The sequence below is a fragment of the Chamaea fasciata genome, unplaced genomic scaffold, assembly GCF_029207755.1.
Source record: "Chamaea fasciata isolate MVZ Bird 193981 ecotype frontalis unplaced genomic scaffold, bChaFas1.0.hap1 SCAF_10, whole genome shotgun sequence".
Lineage (NCBI taxonomy): Eukaryota > Metazoa > Chordata > Aves > Passeriformes > Sylviidae > Chamaea > Chamaea fasciata.
The window spans coordinates 11827457-11844018 of record NW_027094095.1 but is presented as its reverse complement, the minus strand read 5'-3'; the positions used below and the strand labels follow the sequence as shown (position 1 = coordinate 11844018).

The 16562-nt window shown below is 38.8% G+C and overlaps 1 protein-coding gene across 3 annotated transcripts in view; it reads right to left on the bottom strand.

Moving 5' to 3' along the window:
* VAV3 (vav guanine nucleotide exchange factor 3) overlaps positions 1-16562 on the bottom strand; it is a 149073-nt gene that overhangs the window by 113203 nt on the left and 19308 nt on the right. For all 3 annotated transcript variants that reach the window (XM_066192329.1, XM_066192331.1, XM_066192332.1), the window contains exon 2: positions 7568-7684. In XM_066192329.1, coding sequence (XP_066048426.1) covers positions 7568-7684 — 117 coding nt within the window. The remainder of the gene's footprint in view (positions 1-7567; positions 7685-16562) is intronic.

The following is a 16562-nucleotide window of genomic DNA, read 5'->3' as shown; positions in this document are numbered from 1 at the left end:
AAATGAATAAGAATCTGAATACCTTTTATTTAGGTCCTGCACAAAATCATTTCCCATTTTAAATGGGGTGCTCACTTTACTATTACTTTTGAATAAACATCCTACTGTATCTTGAACATGATCTCCTTATTTCAAGACAAAAAAACATTTCCAGCCCTTCTGTGGCAGCAAACAATTTCATTGTCACAGAAAAAAAAATACACACACAAACCTCTTCAAAGTTGAGATGAGCTTCATCTGCGAATCATTAGTTTATTACCTTCTGGTTTTATCTGTAGTTTATACTATTGTTATTTAGACCAGTATTTGTAAATTCAGGAAGTCTGGGTTTAAATGTCAGTTTCACCATCACCTTCTGGTTACTGAAATGCTTTTATTATAAGCACTCCAGGGAATTAATCAGGTTTAAAAACATTTGTATAAACAAATGTGTGAGGAGATACAAGTCTTAGAGCCTGTTAAAGCTACTTATTCCTCAATTCTCCTCTTCCTCCAAAACCTCTTTCACCTCAAAAGGAAATGCACACTACCAGAATTCAGTGTTATGAGTTCAGTGTTCCCAGGATAGGTCAGTTAGACACAGAAAACATTCCAACACGATCATCATAAGAACAAAGAAATGACCACAGAAACTCAGCTTCATTTTCTCATATTAACAGTTTCTTGTTAACCTTGGCATTCTAACTGATAACATTTGCTGAAAAACTGAACAGAACTATATTATAGAAGAACAGAAATATTCCAAGCAGTCCCTTGGATAAGAATTTTTCATTAATGATCAGATATTTGTGATATGTTCAACATTTCATTATGTGGTCAAACCCAAACATTATTGTTACCCTTTTCATCAGCTGGAAGCAAATGTCTCAACTTGAAAAGTTATGACCTGAAAGAGATTAATAAAAATCCATTTTGAAAGACCAGGGAGGTGAGAGTCCACTAGTATTCTAGAACAGAGACATGCTAGACCATAATCCTGAAATATTCAGGGCTAAATACATAGGTGCATGCAGAAGCTAAAAGCTCCTGCTAATTCTCTTAGGTTTATTGAAGTTATATGCCTAGAAATTTGTAGCCTACTTAGCAATCACCACTGCAACAAAGTGTTACAGTTAAGGACACTAAATTTATCTAGCACTGGTAATGGTTTCCCTGGTCACACCATGGCAAACAATCTCTGCAAGCTTTCAGGGATGTTTCAAAAAGGTGTTTCATGAGCTATACCATTACTCACCTCACTTCACCCACCTCAACACTTTGCCCAAAACTGTGATTTATATTCTTTGGGGTTGCAAGTGATTTTTTTCTAGTTTTGCAGCAGGCTAGTATTTTCTTGCTCATTTTGTCCAAAGCATCTCCATGGAGAAGAAAGCTGAAACCTGTCCATTTCTTCTGTTTCCTCATTCCTCCACATGCAGAGGTATGTCTTGGAGAAGTTCAAGGGTCATTCATCCCAAACCAGTCCATCTCCCTGAAATGCTACTCCTGAAAGCAATTTTATAGCTAGTTTCTTGAGCAAACCATTAAGCATTTTTTTTAAGTTTTATTTTACAACTGAAAGAGCTCAGACAATGAAGATACAGAGCTCTGCTTTTAATGATAGGCTTGTTTTTATCAGTTCAATCTCCTTCATTTTAATATCTTCACAGAACTGTAGTGTGTTTTGGCATGTTCCCCCATGTTCTGAAGTTTTAATGTAACTTTATGAGTGAAAAGTGACCATATTTTGCTCTATTGTCACATTGATTAAATTCAGCAAAGAAAATATGAAACAACTGCAGATAATCTTAACTGTTTCAGTTCTACTGAAGATTTTTTCGGTACTTTTCCTGGAAGGGTATATAATTTTTTATAACAACAGTTGCTTTTCGTTGTGTTGATTCTGGTGTTTGTATCTCATGCACATCTGTCCAGTCTTCCTGGAATCCATCAAACCTGAGGGAATACTAACACACCAGGATTCTCAACTTCAGCATGACTTCCTCCTGCATCATTGCCCAGATTTCCTTTGCAGTGAAGGAGTGACTAAAATGATCACCAACTACGTGACTCGACTGCAACTCAGTATTTTCACAGCAGTTGCTTGCTTTTACATAAACCAGCCTTTTAAGTGTCACCAGAGTGAGCTACACTAGACATTGTTATAGGCTTTTAAACAATTAGGTACTTATTTCATTGGTGGCACTTGATACTTGATCTCCTTGTTTGTCTTTTTTAGATCATAATTGAATATTGTACATTATTTCTAGACATCTAATGCAGGATCCCTACAAGGAGGATTGCTATGTTCATATTAGACCAGTTATAGCATAAAAACACTCCATGCTCAGCTACACAAACTTCTGGAAATTTAAAAGCAGAGCACACAAAAGATGTTTTTTCTGACACTTTCTGGACACCATTTCCCTCCCACAGGAGCCCAAACACAGCTCTCTGAGGCCAGGGAGGATCTGTTGACATCAACAGACACCAGAACTAATCCTCATATTCCCATTTCTGCAACCCATTAGTTACAAAGTTCCTTCAGAGAATAGGCATAGCAACAATTTGTTGTGGCGCACCAAGCAACAAAGGCTGCTGTTGGAGGAGTGTGCAGGGCTCCAAGCTGACAGAACATGTACCAACAGCATCTGCTTATTCTGGCACACAGGTAGAAAGGAAGAACCCTGCGGTAGTGAAAAATGACTCTCCAGCATGGAATTCATAATGAAAACACTGTCTGGCACCTCCAGTGTGTGGGAGAGCACTTCATGCTCTGTCAGGAACTTAATGCAGCAACAATGAAATTTACTGATAGAAAGGTGAATGAGTGGGAATGCGTGAATACCGTAGAACTCCAAGAAAATCAAGCTATATATAGTTTTAAAAGGCACGATTTAAAGAACCTTCCTATTCCTGTGTAATGTAGGCCCTCTTTTTTCAAGCACAGTCAGTCTAAGAATAAGAAACTGTGCTGTTATATTTGAAACAAAAGAAAACTCTCATCTTGTAACAGCTAATACCAATATTTATACCAAATGTACACATTAAACACACGAGGTTACCTGCTTCCATTTCTTAACCTATTCTTTAGCTATTTACATATTGCTACTTCAGCTTCACCTCTGATTTCCATCCACTCCACATACACCTTTCTTTTTCTCTAATCACTGAGAGATCAAAGTCTATGCAAAGTGGAGCGCAAAGTTCAAGTCAGATTTTCATATGCTATGTCAAAGCATCTGGAAACAGCTCGTTTAACTATTAAGTGCAAGTTTCACCATTACAACAAACATTTTGTAACCAGTATTTCACAAGGCTGTTAAAAGTCTTATGACTACACTAGCAGGATACAGCTGCTACTTTTACAATGCTCTGGGTTTTTCTGCCATTTTCTTTAAAGAGTTTAAAAATATCAGAATATTTCAAAAAATACAATTGCCCTCACCAGGTTTCTCACCTTATTTTTCCCTTTCAACCTTACTTCCTTGAAGGTGGACTGTTCACTTACAGCTAACGCATTTCTCTTGCTCCCTACACTAGCACGTTTAAATAGTCACTGAAGTCTGTCATACTAAACAAAACATCCCATCTTAACATGACAAATTCAATAGTAATTTCTTTATAAATTAAACTGAAAGAGTTAAAAGTAACAGAGTAGGTTTACAGAGCCACCTCAGCAACAGTTTGTTTATATGTCACCAATAATTAGTACTTGCCAGCTTCTGACATCTTAAGACAGTTTCCAGTACATTCAAATGCACAGAAGGCTATAGGTAACGCACACACTCATCACATCACCTGTTTGAGCAAGAGTTTGGAAAACTGTTTTTAAATCATATTCCCCTTTTTGTTTGCACCTGGAATCATTTTAAGATCATTCATATTTTGTATGCATTTAGAGAGGGCAAGTCATAGAATTCTTTTCAAAATGGCAAGATGACTTGGTTGCAGTAGCAGGAAAAATCTGCAGCACTATTTTTTCGGCCTTTTGCATACATACAACTTCTGTTCAAGGAAGCTAGAGATACATAGCTAGCTGTATTGCAGTTGTTGTTGACAGGAAAATATAATGAAGGGGAAAGTTGAAAAGCAAAGAAGAACTTGAAAAAGACACTTTCCTATTCTCACCACCGTTACTAACAATCAGAATTTCCAAAGCAGTAAGTACATTATCAGATATGCAATTGAAATCACATGCCACTTCAAGGTATTTTCTGCTAACTGTACAAACAATACACTTAAAAGGCACACAAAATCACTTAGCATACCTTTTCTTTCCTTGCAATTTTACTAATTTGAATACAGTTGCCATTTTTCCTTCCCTTTCCATAGATGACGTGAAGTTCACAGCCCTTTTCAGAAGCTCACATGCTCCTTTGCCCAGGCTACAGAACATGCAGCTCAGCCCTTCTGAACACTGCTTACGCCAAGCTCCACTTGTGCATGGCAAGTTTCCACACAAGCACCCAATGGGAACAGCTGAGCAGCAGAGCCATCGGGCACCTAAAAGCTGCCCGACACAACCATTACAAGGGCTGCACAGCCTTGGTCAACTCAGCAGAGCCATCGGGCTCCTAAAAGCTGCCCGACACAACCATTACAAGGGCTGCACAGCCTTGGTCAACTCAGCAGAGCCATCGGGCTCCTAAAAGCTGCCCGACACAACCATTACAAGGGCTGCACAGCCTTGGTCAACTCAGCAGAGCCATCGGGCTCCTAAAAGCTGCCTGACACAACCATTACAAGGGCTGCACAGCCTTGGTCAACTCAGCAGAGCCATCGGGCTCCTAAAAGCTGCCCGACACAACCATTACAAGGGCTGCACAGCCTTGGTCAACTCAGCAGAGCCATCGGGCTCCTAAAAGCTGCCTGACACAACCATTACAAGGGCTGCACAGCCTTGGTCAACTCAGCAGAGCCATCGGGCTCCTAAAAGCTGCCCGACACAACCATTACAAGGGCTGCACAGCCTTGGTCAACTCAGCAGAGCCATCGGGCTCCTAAAAGCTGCCTGACACAACCATTACAAGGGCTGCACAGCCTTGGTCAACTCAGCAGAGCCATCGGGCTCCTAAAAGCTGCCCGACACAACCATTACAAGGGCTGCACAGCCTTGGTCAACTCAGCAGAGCCATCGGGCTCCTAAAAGCTGCCCGACACAACCATTACAAGGGCTGCACAGCCTTGGTCAACTCAGCAGAGCCATCGGGCTCCTAAAAGCTGCCCGACACAACCATTACAAGGGCTGCACAGCCTTGGTCAACTCAGCAGAGCCATCGGGCTCCTAAAAGCTGCCCGACACAACCATTACAAGGGCTGCACAGCCTTGGTCAACTCAGCAGAGCCATCGGGCTCCTAAAAGCTGCCTGACACAACCATTACAAGGGCTGCACAGCCTTGGTCAACTCAGCAGGGCCATCGGGCTCCTAAAAGCTGCCCGACACAACCATTACAAGGGCTGCACAGCCTTGGTCAACTCAGCAGGGCCATCGGGCTCCTAAAAGCTGCCCGACACAACCATTACAAGGGCTGCACAGCCTTGGTCAACTCAGCAGAGCCATAGGGCTCCTAAAAGCTGCCCGACACAACCATTACAAGGGCTGCACAGCCTTGGTCAACTCAGCAGAGCCATCGGGCTCCTAAAAGCTGCCCGACACAACCATTACAGGCGCTGCACAGCCTTGGTCAACTCAGCAGAGCCATCAGGCTGCTCCTAAAAGCTGCCCGACACAACCATTACAAGGGCTGCACAGCTCAGCATCTCCACCTCTACATGAGCAGCTGCTCCCACGCACAGAGCTCACCCCATGAGAGAATCCCACACAGCAGCACCTCTCAGATTTGTCACTGCATCTTCACCTCATGGCTTTCCAAGAAAGATGACCTGGACTAGGGAAGGCATTGCTTGGATGCACTAAAACTGGAAAACCAGTGCCAAGGATAATTAGCCTATTTGTGCCTCTATGGCAGCTGTAAACAGTAAAAAAATCCATGTCTCTACATTCAAATTGACTTTCAGAAGAGACATTAAAAACTAAGTATGGTGGATGGAATATAGGGGGTTTTTTAACCAGTTATTCTATTTACATAAAATCATATTCCAAAATAAATTGTGTAATAATTACATATCAAGGGTACCAGAAACATTTTTGGGTTAGATTCACCATTAATTCAGAAACTGTTTTTGCTGGGTATTCAATGATGCAGCAAGAATAATTTGCACTGTAAAATCTTTACTTTAAAACTAGACTGTATTAAAAACAGGATATCTTTACATGATACAAAATGAGAAACTTTCAGCAAGTAATTACAACATACAATATTAAAGAATCCAAATATTTGAATCAAACATTGAGATATATGACTTAAATATCTTAAACAGAACATTGCTAGTGCACACAAAAAAATAAAACCCAACAATTTCAAAATTCCTCTGATACTTGCACAATCAAAACAGAAATAAATCTCATTTTTAATGAGCCAAATTTGTCCAAAAGGATTATATTTTATCAAAAAGCTTTTTCTTAAATATGAGTTATGAGGATAAGATGTTCAGCAAAACTGAAGAACAGGCAGAATTACCAGGTTATCTGATTTAATGCTCAAAAAACTTAAAACCAGACAAAAGATTGAGACATACAATTAGATATTTTGGTTAATGATAACCACTGAGCCATTTCAAACAATCATACTGCAGCCCCGATTAATTTTTGATCTTAGATCATCTTTACCTCTATGCCTATTTATAAAAAGAACAGCACATAAAAATCAGATAGTAAAATTATGATCTCTTAAAAAAACCAATAATGCCTAAGATATACTAAATTTGAATAAAGAGCTATTTTTAGCGCTGCTTCAGGTAATTTTTAGACTTTTCCTGTGAAATTAGGGTAATGATACTATGACTCAAAAGCAGAAACTGAAGTTGAACCAAACACACATTGGCAATGATAGATCAAACAGATATGTAGGAGGCTGAACAACAGACTGGAAAAAAAGCTTTACATGTAGAATAAGTCATCAGACTAACAGAATATACTGTAAATATATCGTGTAAATTAGAATAGTCACATTAACCTACCATAGCTGTGTCTGAGCTTTACAGAAGGCTAGGAAAAAAAAAACAACTAACTGTCAAAAAATAACTTTACAAGGGCAAATGATCTGAGTGAATTTCAAGCACCTGAGAGTTAAGAAACATGATCTATGCCACATGGGCTCACAACCTACAGGTCCGGGGTTTCCAAATCCACACGACTTATGCCAAAGTGATTTCAGCAGGCAGCACTCGCCCACAGTTTATCTTCCTCCATTTCATTTCCCTTTAACTCAGCATCTTTCAAACCATTTATCTTGGCTTTTCACATGCTGAGAACTTTCCTGCCAAGTATTTTTCACTCCCCATTATTAGCCCCTCCAATACAAACCTACTTTTTCTGCTTTCTTAACTCTTCCCCACTATGTTTATCATAAAGAATGGTCATCCATTAGTCACAACTTCTGTATCACAGCCACCAGAAAAGTCTTCTATGTGCAAGCAGCGGAACACAGATGTTACTTGGGATATAATCAGGAGCATCCTTACCTTTCCAAAATCTCTCACATCAAACAAATCAAATGCTTCAAAAAGTTCACTCTTCTTCATTCCAAATATTTCACAACATGCCGAAAGAAAAGTCCTTATATTCTTCAAGCAGAGAAACTAGGGGAAAGAAAACAGAAATACTAAATGTCAAATTAGTAAATTAGCAATATACGTGCTCGCTTTGGTCACAAACACACCGTATAATTCACCAATACAATTATTTGTAAGTCAGCACTTCCACTATGCTCTGGTCCTAATTCAGCCATAAGTATTCTCTCCAGACTCAAAAGCATTATCCAAATTTTGAGTAGACATTTTGTGAACAGGAACTATTTTCTCTCTTTTTACATAAAAAAAAACGATGTGACAATACACTACTAGATCCATAATAGTCTAAAGACAGACTTTCTTTTCAGCTCCCTACAGACAGCACAGAACAAAACAACTAAGTTACCTCAGAAAATTATATTAATATGTGAAAGTTATTATTCATGTATAAATCAAGCATTTCATCTGTTAAATTCTAGTTTGAATGTGTAACGAATGCATGTGCACTCACACACTAAAGACTTTACAAATACATATTCTCCATCTGGTGTACAGGACCAGATGAAGTTTGGAGCGAAGTCATTTAAATTTACCTAGCGGAGATTTAAGATCCTCAGACCACCTTGATTTCTGTACTGAATCAAAGGCTATTTCCCTTTAAGTTATCCACATGCATTGATAATCATCTGAGTCTGAAAAAGAATAAAGCTTCTGCCACAATGATCTCCTTAAAAGGCTTTTAATGCATTTTCCTGTGGATTGTTTTGTTTGCCAAGCCAAAAGGCAGTAACTGTCAAGAGCACTGGTAACTTCAGAGGGATAGCTAAAAAGGGCAATATGCACTCTTGATAACAACTAGCTCCGTGAGGTACTAGCACCTTCTGAGGACATCAGCTTCATAAAGATGCTGTTGTAGTCTTATGAGTCACAGTTGAAAAGCAAATACAATATTTATAGGCAGCAGCATTTCAAAGGACCCCGCACCATGCTTTGAATATGCATTTTTAAAGTACTGAAACAGCAACTCAATATTACAACAGAGTTCTGCATGTTTTAGTGGATTCATGAGGATCACTCATATTAGGATGGATTATAGAATCGCTATATGTTTTGATCAAAGCAGTATTTTGATATTGAGTGTCACAGCCATACCAATTCAACAGGCAGCCCTACTTCACATCTTACAGAACTATCCAGTGAGACACGGGAAAAGCAGAGCACGCACAGACCAGATTTACAGCAAGGGCCCACATATGAAAGCACTGATTCAACCAGAGGTGCTACAAGACCAGACAGCTCCAGCAGATGGTTGTGGACATCAGGGCAGCCAAAAAACTCATCACAAAGCATCACAAAAAACATCCCTGTGCAACCCAAAGCTCCCAGGAAAGCACTTGTGACTGACCAGGGACTCATCAACAGTAAGGATCCCCAGCTGTACTGGCTGGACCTGCAGCCTCCACCATTTTCCCCCTTTCCAAAGAGCCTCTTCAGCATGTGTCTCCCAGCTCACATGGGGCAGTCATCACTGGGCTACACACTGAACTGTCCAAGGAGAACACTGCATTTATACTAGACTGCTTTTATGCCAAGTGGAATTTTAAGAATCAGTCTAGCTCACTTAGTCAATGTGGCACGCTTATCTGGTTTTACAAAGATTATAATTTTGAAATTGCAAGGTTGGAAGGCCAACAGATGTTCAACATATGTGCTTCTTCCTCCATCACACGGCAGAAAGAATCAGAAAATGAGCTGGTCTTTAAAATGAGCTTTAGAAACAAGATGGCACATACAAAGGTATGATTGTTTTCTACTGTATTTTTCCCCAGATTTTTTATTCTTCTTCTTTAAAGCTATCAAGGGCCACCAGGTTTGTCCAAGGCACAATATTTAAATACTCATCTATTTCCTTACATCAAAGTTCTCAAAACCACTGAAAACATGATTCACACTGGAAAATCCAGCTGCCTTTTTGAAACCTAAGTTTTGAGCTTTTATTAGTTAGTGCTGAAGTCTCCCAGTGCAAAGAAAGCTTACAGCTGTATTAAATTGTTTACCTCTAAAGGGAGCAAGAAGTTAAGGGAGAGACAGGAGCTGTCATGGGCCTAAAATCTGACCTAGATTTGCTAAAGAGCATTTTAGTGAGTTGCATTTAGCCTCTTAATATAGCTAAAAGAACCATTTAATGGATCAGCAGTTTTTCACAAACAAGATGTCCTCTCCCTTCTGCAAAACCCCTCCAACTATTCTTAACAGACGTCTCCGACAATATAAGATAAAGATGGCAGCATTTTTCCAACAAGATTTTTCTAGTTACTTCAAATTTCTTTAAATTTGGAGGCCATTTTCTGACATCAGCCTTTTGTTAAAATTATTGTTAGTACGAATTATATCTGAACAGATTAGAAAGCATATTACAAGATATTACAAGCCCACATGTTTTTAAGGAAATGTTTAAGCACCTACACTCTAAGTAGTAGATTAAATTCTTTGGAATATTTTAACAGTAACACCAAAGAAAAATCTAATCCCCCTGTCTTCCTCTGCCCCTCTTTTTTTGTTTTTTAAATACTAATTCATTAACATGTATCATTATGTTAAACAGGTTTGACCTAATTATGATCTAATATTCAATAATCGTATAACAAGTAACCTGTCTTGTAGGCTTTAGAAACCACATGGTAAGTATCTGTCAAATCCACTTGTGCTTGAGATGGGAGCACATCATCACTGAGTGTGTGCCAGGCAGTGCCTTCAGCAGAACAGGTATCCTGACATTACAGTTTAACCCCCTGCAAGTTCAGAGACTGCTGAGTGAGTTTGAGTTGGCCCTATTCAGTATCCATCAGTTTTCTCTTGTAAAATGAAATTTTTATTACTAACTACTAAGCTAACCACAGCAGCTACAAGGATAAAGCTGTGAAATTACTAAAACCAAAAGCATGTTCATATTTAATTGAATTCATTTTGCAGTACAATATATGGGGGAAAAAGTCTTTAAAAACCCCTGTTATATGCTGCTAATGTTTCAGAAAAGTTATTTGGTTAAATTACCCAGAAAACGTTCAGAATTCTATCCAAAACTTTATACTGCGACTTTCTAAAGAAACAGTTTTCCTCATTGAAAACAACGAATTTTATCGCAGTGGTTACTCTATCAAGATGTACAAATTAGTAAGAGAAGCCTCCAAATTAAAAAAGAGCCTACTGCTAACATCTAGGAAGTTCTATAAAAGACAACCCTCCTTGCTGGCAGTACGAGAAAGGCACCATCAGTCTGCAGGCTCTCATTAGCCAATACAGTCCTGCAGGATATTTGAAAACCTACAGCATCATTGCGTTTCTTTTTCTAAAGAAAACATAGTTCTGCACATGGCAAGGGAGATCATTAGAGCAGTTGGGTACCCAGTTTTCAGAGATGCAAGGAGAGCTAAACCTCACTCAAAGTCTCCTCCACAGGAATCACTGTCTTTCAGTACAAGAACTGTTTTCTCTTTATTAAAAAAAGAAAAAACCCACAACCTAAAAACATTCCCTTGGAATAGTTAATGACGCATTTTTTCACCCCTTTTTAAACTGCACGGCTATATTAGGAGACAGCAGACCAGAACTCTCAGTACACAGATCAGTAAAATATTGCAGTAGGGGGATATAAGCCATGAGTACAAAACAAGTTAACCCTAGTGAGAAATACAACTTCTCTCTTGCTGATCTACAGGCACGCCCTAAGAGGAGACTATATCCAGCACCAAAGACAGATGGACAGAAATCACAACCCAGCCCCATTCTGTGATTCTGTGACTGCGGCACAGGAGCCTGAAAACACTTTGCAATATTAACAGCCATAGATTATGAAGACATTTCTAAAGCATCCTAATGTTTCACGACTACAAACCCATAATGTAGCCCCATTGCCAGGGCTGCTGAAATAGTGTAACTCCTGTGATAAACCACTGTGCTTTTATGGAACATATTCTAGTGGCCTCTGGTCCATTCTGCACTGAATTTAATTTTCCAAGAGGCACTAACAACATTTATTGAAATGACAAGCAAGTTTGAAAAAAAAAATAAAGTATGTCTACCACCTTAAAAAAGTGGGTACGGTTTATATAATTAGGATTATTTTTGTCTGAATTTTAAATGCAAGACTGTGGGCAAATCAAATTATGCCAGGTTCCACAGAAAGAGCATGCTGTTTTCTCCCACAATATTTGCCACTTCACAGAAAAACATTTATTTGAGGCTTTTTCCACACAGAACATGGTTATGTGCGCTGACAGAAATGCATAGAAATATTTTACAAAGGGTTCTGAATAGAAATGACTAATTAGATACTAAAAGCACAGGCAAGGCTGAAGCTGCCCACAGGGAAGACTGATTTCTCTAACCAGACCTTTAATGAAGTGAAAGATGAAATGCAAAAGAAAAAAGGGAGGGGAAAATCATATAACCTCTATTCCCATAATGTAAGAGGTATTTCTCAAAAAATGTATTTTGGCACTGAAGTACTTCAATGGAATAAAGGTCTGTTTGATGCAGGCCATAATATTCAGTATCTAGATGTATCCTTTGTACTAAAAGCACTTCTACAGGCGTTCAGAAACCAACACAAAGAGCTCTGAAGATCAAATTGTGCCACAAGACATTTAATGAAATTCCAACATAGCAACACCAGTCAGGCGAGTGAAAACTGAAAGGCCAAGAAATGACAAGTATTCAGGAAAAACAGAGTTCTAATTCACTTTTTCTGTTATTTTAATTACCAATAGTGGCAAGGGGGGAAAAAAGCTATTTGTATTTGTTTCAACTTCCACCTCCTTTTTATTATGATGATTGAGTCACAAGCACAGATATTTAGTCACAAGCCTGGGAAGCTGGCAGTTCCCTTGTGTCTGGAGCAGACATCCACACTGCATTAAGGCAAACTAGGAACATGCTGAAGTCTGAGTTATCTAAGGCAGTCTAAACAGATGCTAGGCTATAATGGGTATTAAAACCAGACTGGATCACTGTCATTCAGTGACAGGAAAGGTGTTTTTTCCCCCCACTGTGATTCACTTTTGCTAACATGGAATACTCATCCCTTCCTGCATCACTGCACTTCACTGGCTTTTCTGCATGTTGTGTTCCCAGCCCCACACAGACTTCAGGAGGCTCCCAATAACTGCTTAAGGGCTGAGGCCAGTTGTTCCTAGCCATCATCCTGTAGAAGCTATGACAAAAGAGTAAAAACATAGAAAAGGGACTCTGCTTAGCCCATTGCCCACTAAATCCACCTTATCTCCTGTGGAAGAAATAAGGCACGTCAATCACGGAAGGTCCTGAAATCTTCCCCTCCTATTCCTCCTCTAAATGGCAGCACTTTATAAACTACACACTACAGCTATTTGCCTTTGCCTTGTCTTTAAAGAGCCATATATGCAAAACCAAAAAGTAATAGCATTTTACATTACAGTAAGCATGTTATAGCAAAAATAGCTGAGGAAAGGCCCAACTTTCAAAACAGGTATATAAAAAAAGCAACAAGAGGTGCAAATTTGGCCTCAATTCACAGATCTCAGAAGGTACAATTGCCTTTTTTTTTTAAATTTGTGAAATACTGATGTTACATGCAAGGAAGCACATTCAGGTTTGTGAATATGTGAGATTTTTCTATTGGTTCTTTCTGTTCTTAGAAGAGCAGAATTGTACAAGAATAGAAGTCAAAAGAACAGAAGAGCAGACAATTGCCATAACACTTAAATGCTCTTTCTACACTCTCAGTGCTTACTACAAAAGATGAGCTCCTGACCTTTCCTATCTGTTCCTGGAATGATGAAGAGAACAGATTAGCTGGGAATCCCCCATTTTTATTTCTACTCTGTTCCTGAGAATATATGCAAAAAGGAAAATTCTGCACTTGTACCTGTTAAACAAGAGGAGAAATGTGAAAATTTCCATAATGGATTTAACTGGAAGAATCGCTTTTCTACATTCTGTCACCAAGATTGATAGCTGCAAGTTGTTTCAGTGAAAGAAAGCACCGAAACAGAACTTGTCTCCTCAAAACTTCCTTCAAGAAGTTGATTAATGCCCTGAGGGTTGCAGATTTTTGCCTTCTCACTTGTTTCGGTATTTGTTGCAACAACTGTGCTGATAGGAGCAGCATAAACCTCATAAAAATGTTGTTCAAATCCTGCTGAGTCCAAATTTGAGACAGATCCTAGAACTGGCTACTGTGAGCAAACAGTACCATCACCTTTAGTGACCACGTCAAGATCCTGTAACAATAGCAAAGGAACACAGCAGCAAGACCAAAATTGTACCTTGAACCTACACACATAAAAGAGCAACAGTAACTAGAGATAAAGATCCAAGGGTTTCATCAGCTTCTGCACAGTGTGCGTGCACAGGAAACTTCCAGCTTCCTTACAATTCTTTCAACTACATCCAACAAAGGGAGAAAATCAGGTACTTAGAGACACAGCTCCTCACATATCAAGAGCTCCTTTCCATAAGCCAGGCTGGACAGTTCCCCAACACATGCCATCTTTGACAAAACAATCCCAAAAAGAGGGAGCATGTTATACTTCTACTAGATGTCACAATTAATTTTTTTTGCTATCTGTATGTTAATTAACAGCAGATTACTAGATAATTAGACAAAGCACCATTGTGGTACCGACAGAATTGTACAGTCAGGGTTAACAATTCAACACAGAAATCATTCCTGGCTCTTCACAGATTTCAGCAGTCAAAGTACATTAGATTAGATTGCTCTGCCAAAAGCAGTAATTATCACTATATGCAGCAAAAATAGCTGCAAGGATTTGTAAGTGAAGTATGGACCCACTGATGAAGTCTTAATTCAACATCTATTAATGTCTTTTCATAAGCCAGCAAGAGAGAAAAGAGCAATATCATACTCCAGAATGGCATTTGTAACATTTTTCTTGTTCAAATGTACGCAGCTTTTCTTGGAAATATCTTTAAAGCGGAATCTTACTAAATGAAGGCAAAAGGGCCATAAGAAATTTAAAGACCAAGTCAACATGAGAGGATGAGTTTTTTCCTATTTTCAATAAGCAAATGGAAGCTACCAGGCAAGTAAGCATTATTCTTTTTCTTAGTCTTAGATAAAATCTATTAACTTGCAAATTACGTTTAAAAAAGAAACTAACAGACACAGGAAGAACACATCACTCACATCAAAGGAATTCAGTTTTACATTCTGCATTTGACCTCCTGTTCTGCAAACCACCCCAATCATTCAGAGGATCAATATTTCTGAAGCTCTAAGCAGAAGAAAACCAGGCAAATGTTAAATACCTCCCAAACTTTGCTCTCAAAAAGCCACAAAGCAGGTACACTAATAAATAGGGAGGAGACACCACACTGAGCTCTTTGTAGAGTTGCTTAAGATTCTGATACCATTACATAACTGAAGAATTTTCCTAGGAAATGTGCTATGCAAAGAGCAACAGACACTCCTTAATTCATAGGATTAAGGAGCAGCAAGGGAGACCTGTAGTGTTATTACATTTCCAGATGTGGGTATTCTTTGAAGGCTTGTACAACACAAGATGCTGTATGAACTATAAAACATATTAAATTCCTCTGAACCACTACCAACACTATGAATATTAATAGCATGTTCTTTATTTGCTCAGTTAATGTAGTAATTAAATATTCATAGGAAAGCTCTTAAAATTCCTAACTGACTACTATTCAATTGTGTCTATTGCATTTTGGCTTGAGTATGAAGTTTTGTTTATGTACGTTTGCTCTTCTCTGTGCTTCAAAGAAAGAAAATGGAAATTGAAACTTGAAAAAAAGCTGAGAGAGCACAAAGGATGCTCCACTTCTATTAATACTGATACAGAGTGAATAGAGGGCAGGGAAAGGAGTCCAGGATTTGTTATGCATTACTGATTCTCTCCTTGGCATTATAGCATTGGTTGAGCAAGTGAGGGCAAAGAAACATTGAAATTCTGTGTCCCTTAAGTCAAGTGCCCCCACAAGCCATGAAACTGGCAATACATGGGAATACTTAGACCATTAAGCCCTGACTACAGGAATTCCTTAAGTGTAATTGGCAAGAGTCAGGAGTAGGAGAACTCAGGACAGCATCCTATTGCAAAGGGCAGTTTTTAGAGTAATCCTTTTTTCCCCACTAGCAAGACTTAACTAAATCTATTCTGCACTATCTTGTCAAAAAAACAGCAACTTGAACACACTGCGAAGCACGTAAAGCTCAAAGAAATTAGCTAGGGAGTTCCTGTGCTTAGTTTCTTTTTCAAATAAGTAGCCCTATCTGTCTTATATCCCAAAGCTGCACCTCTAAAATGTCTTTCGAGAAAAATCTGAGTGTTTTACAAGCAAATGTAAAAAGAAGGATCGCAAATGGAAAATAGTCCTAAAGGAAAACATGAATAGAAGGAAGACAGCAAGAGGGAAATGAAAAGAGAACCCCAGGAAAAGGAACAGGAAAGGGACAGACACACATTAAAACAACAGTTTAAAAAAAAGAAAATCAAAATAGACTGGAAGAGAGATCCTGGAGCAAAGAGCACTAAAATAGTAAAACACTTGACTCATTAATGATTACATTGTGCAAGACATGAAAAAAAAAGCCACACACGAGAAAATAATGTGTTAAAATTTTGATGTTAAAATGCTCCAGGCAAAACTGTTTATGAAACTGCCATTTAAAAACAGTAGTCACTGTGCCATAAGGTGTATTTACAATTGTGACATGGAAAACTGTTTCTGTAAATGGCAAAACTGTTAAGAACAGTGATTTCCTACTTGGATGTTATTGCTCCCAACACAGGTTTTCTAATCACTCAGATTTCAACTTAGTTGGTGAAATATTAGCAGTTGTCAGAAACCTCAAAACCTATACCTACCTAAAGGATTTAAACTTATTATAGGGGTGGGGGAGCCCTAAAGCCTCCACCTTAACTGA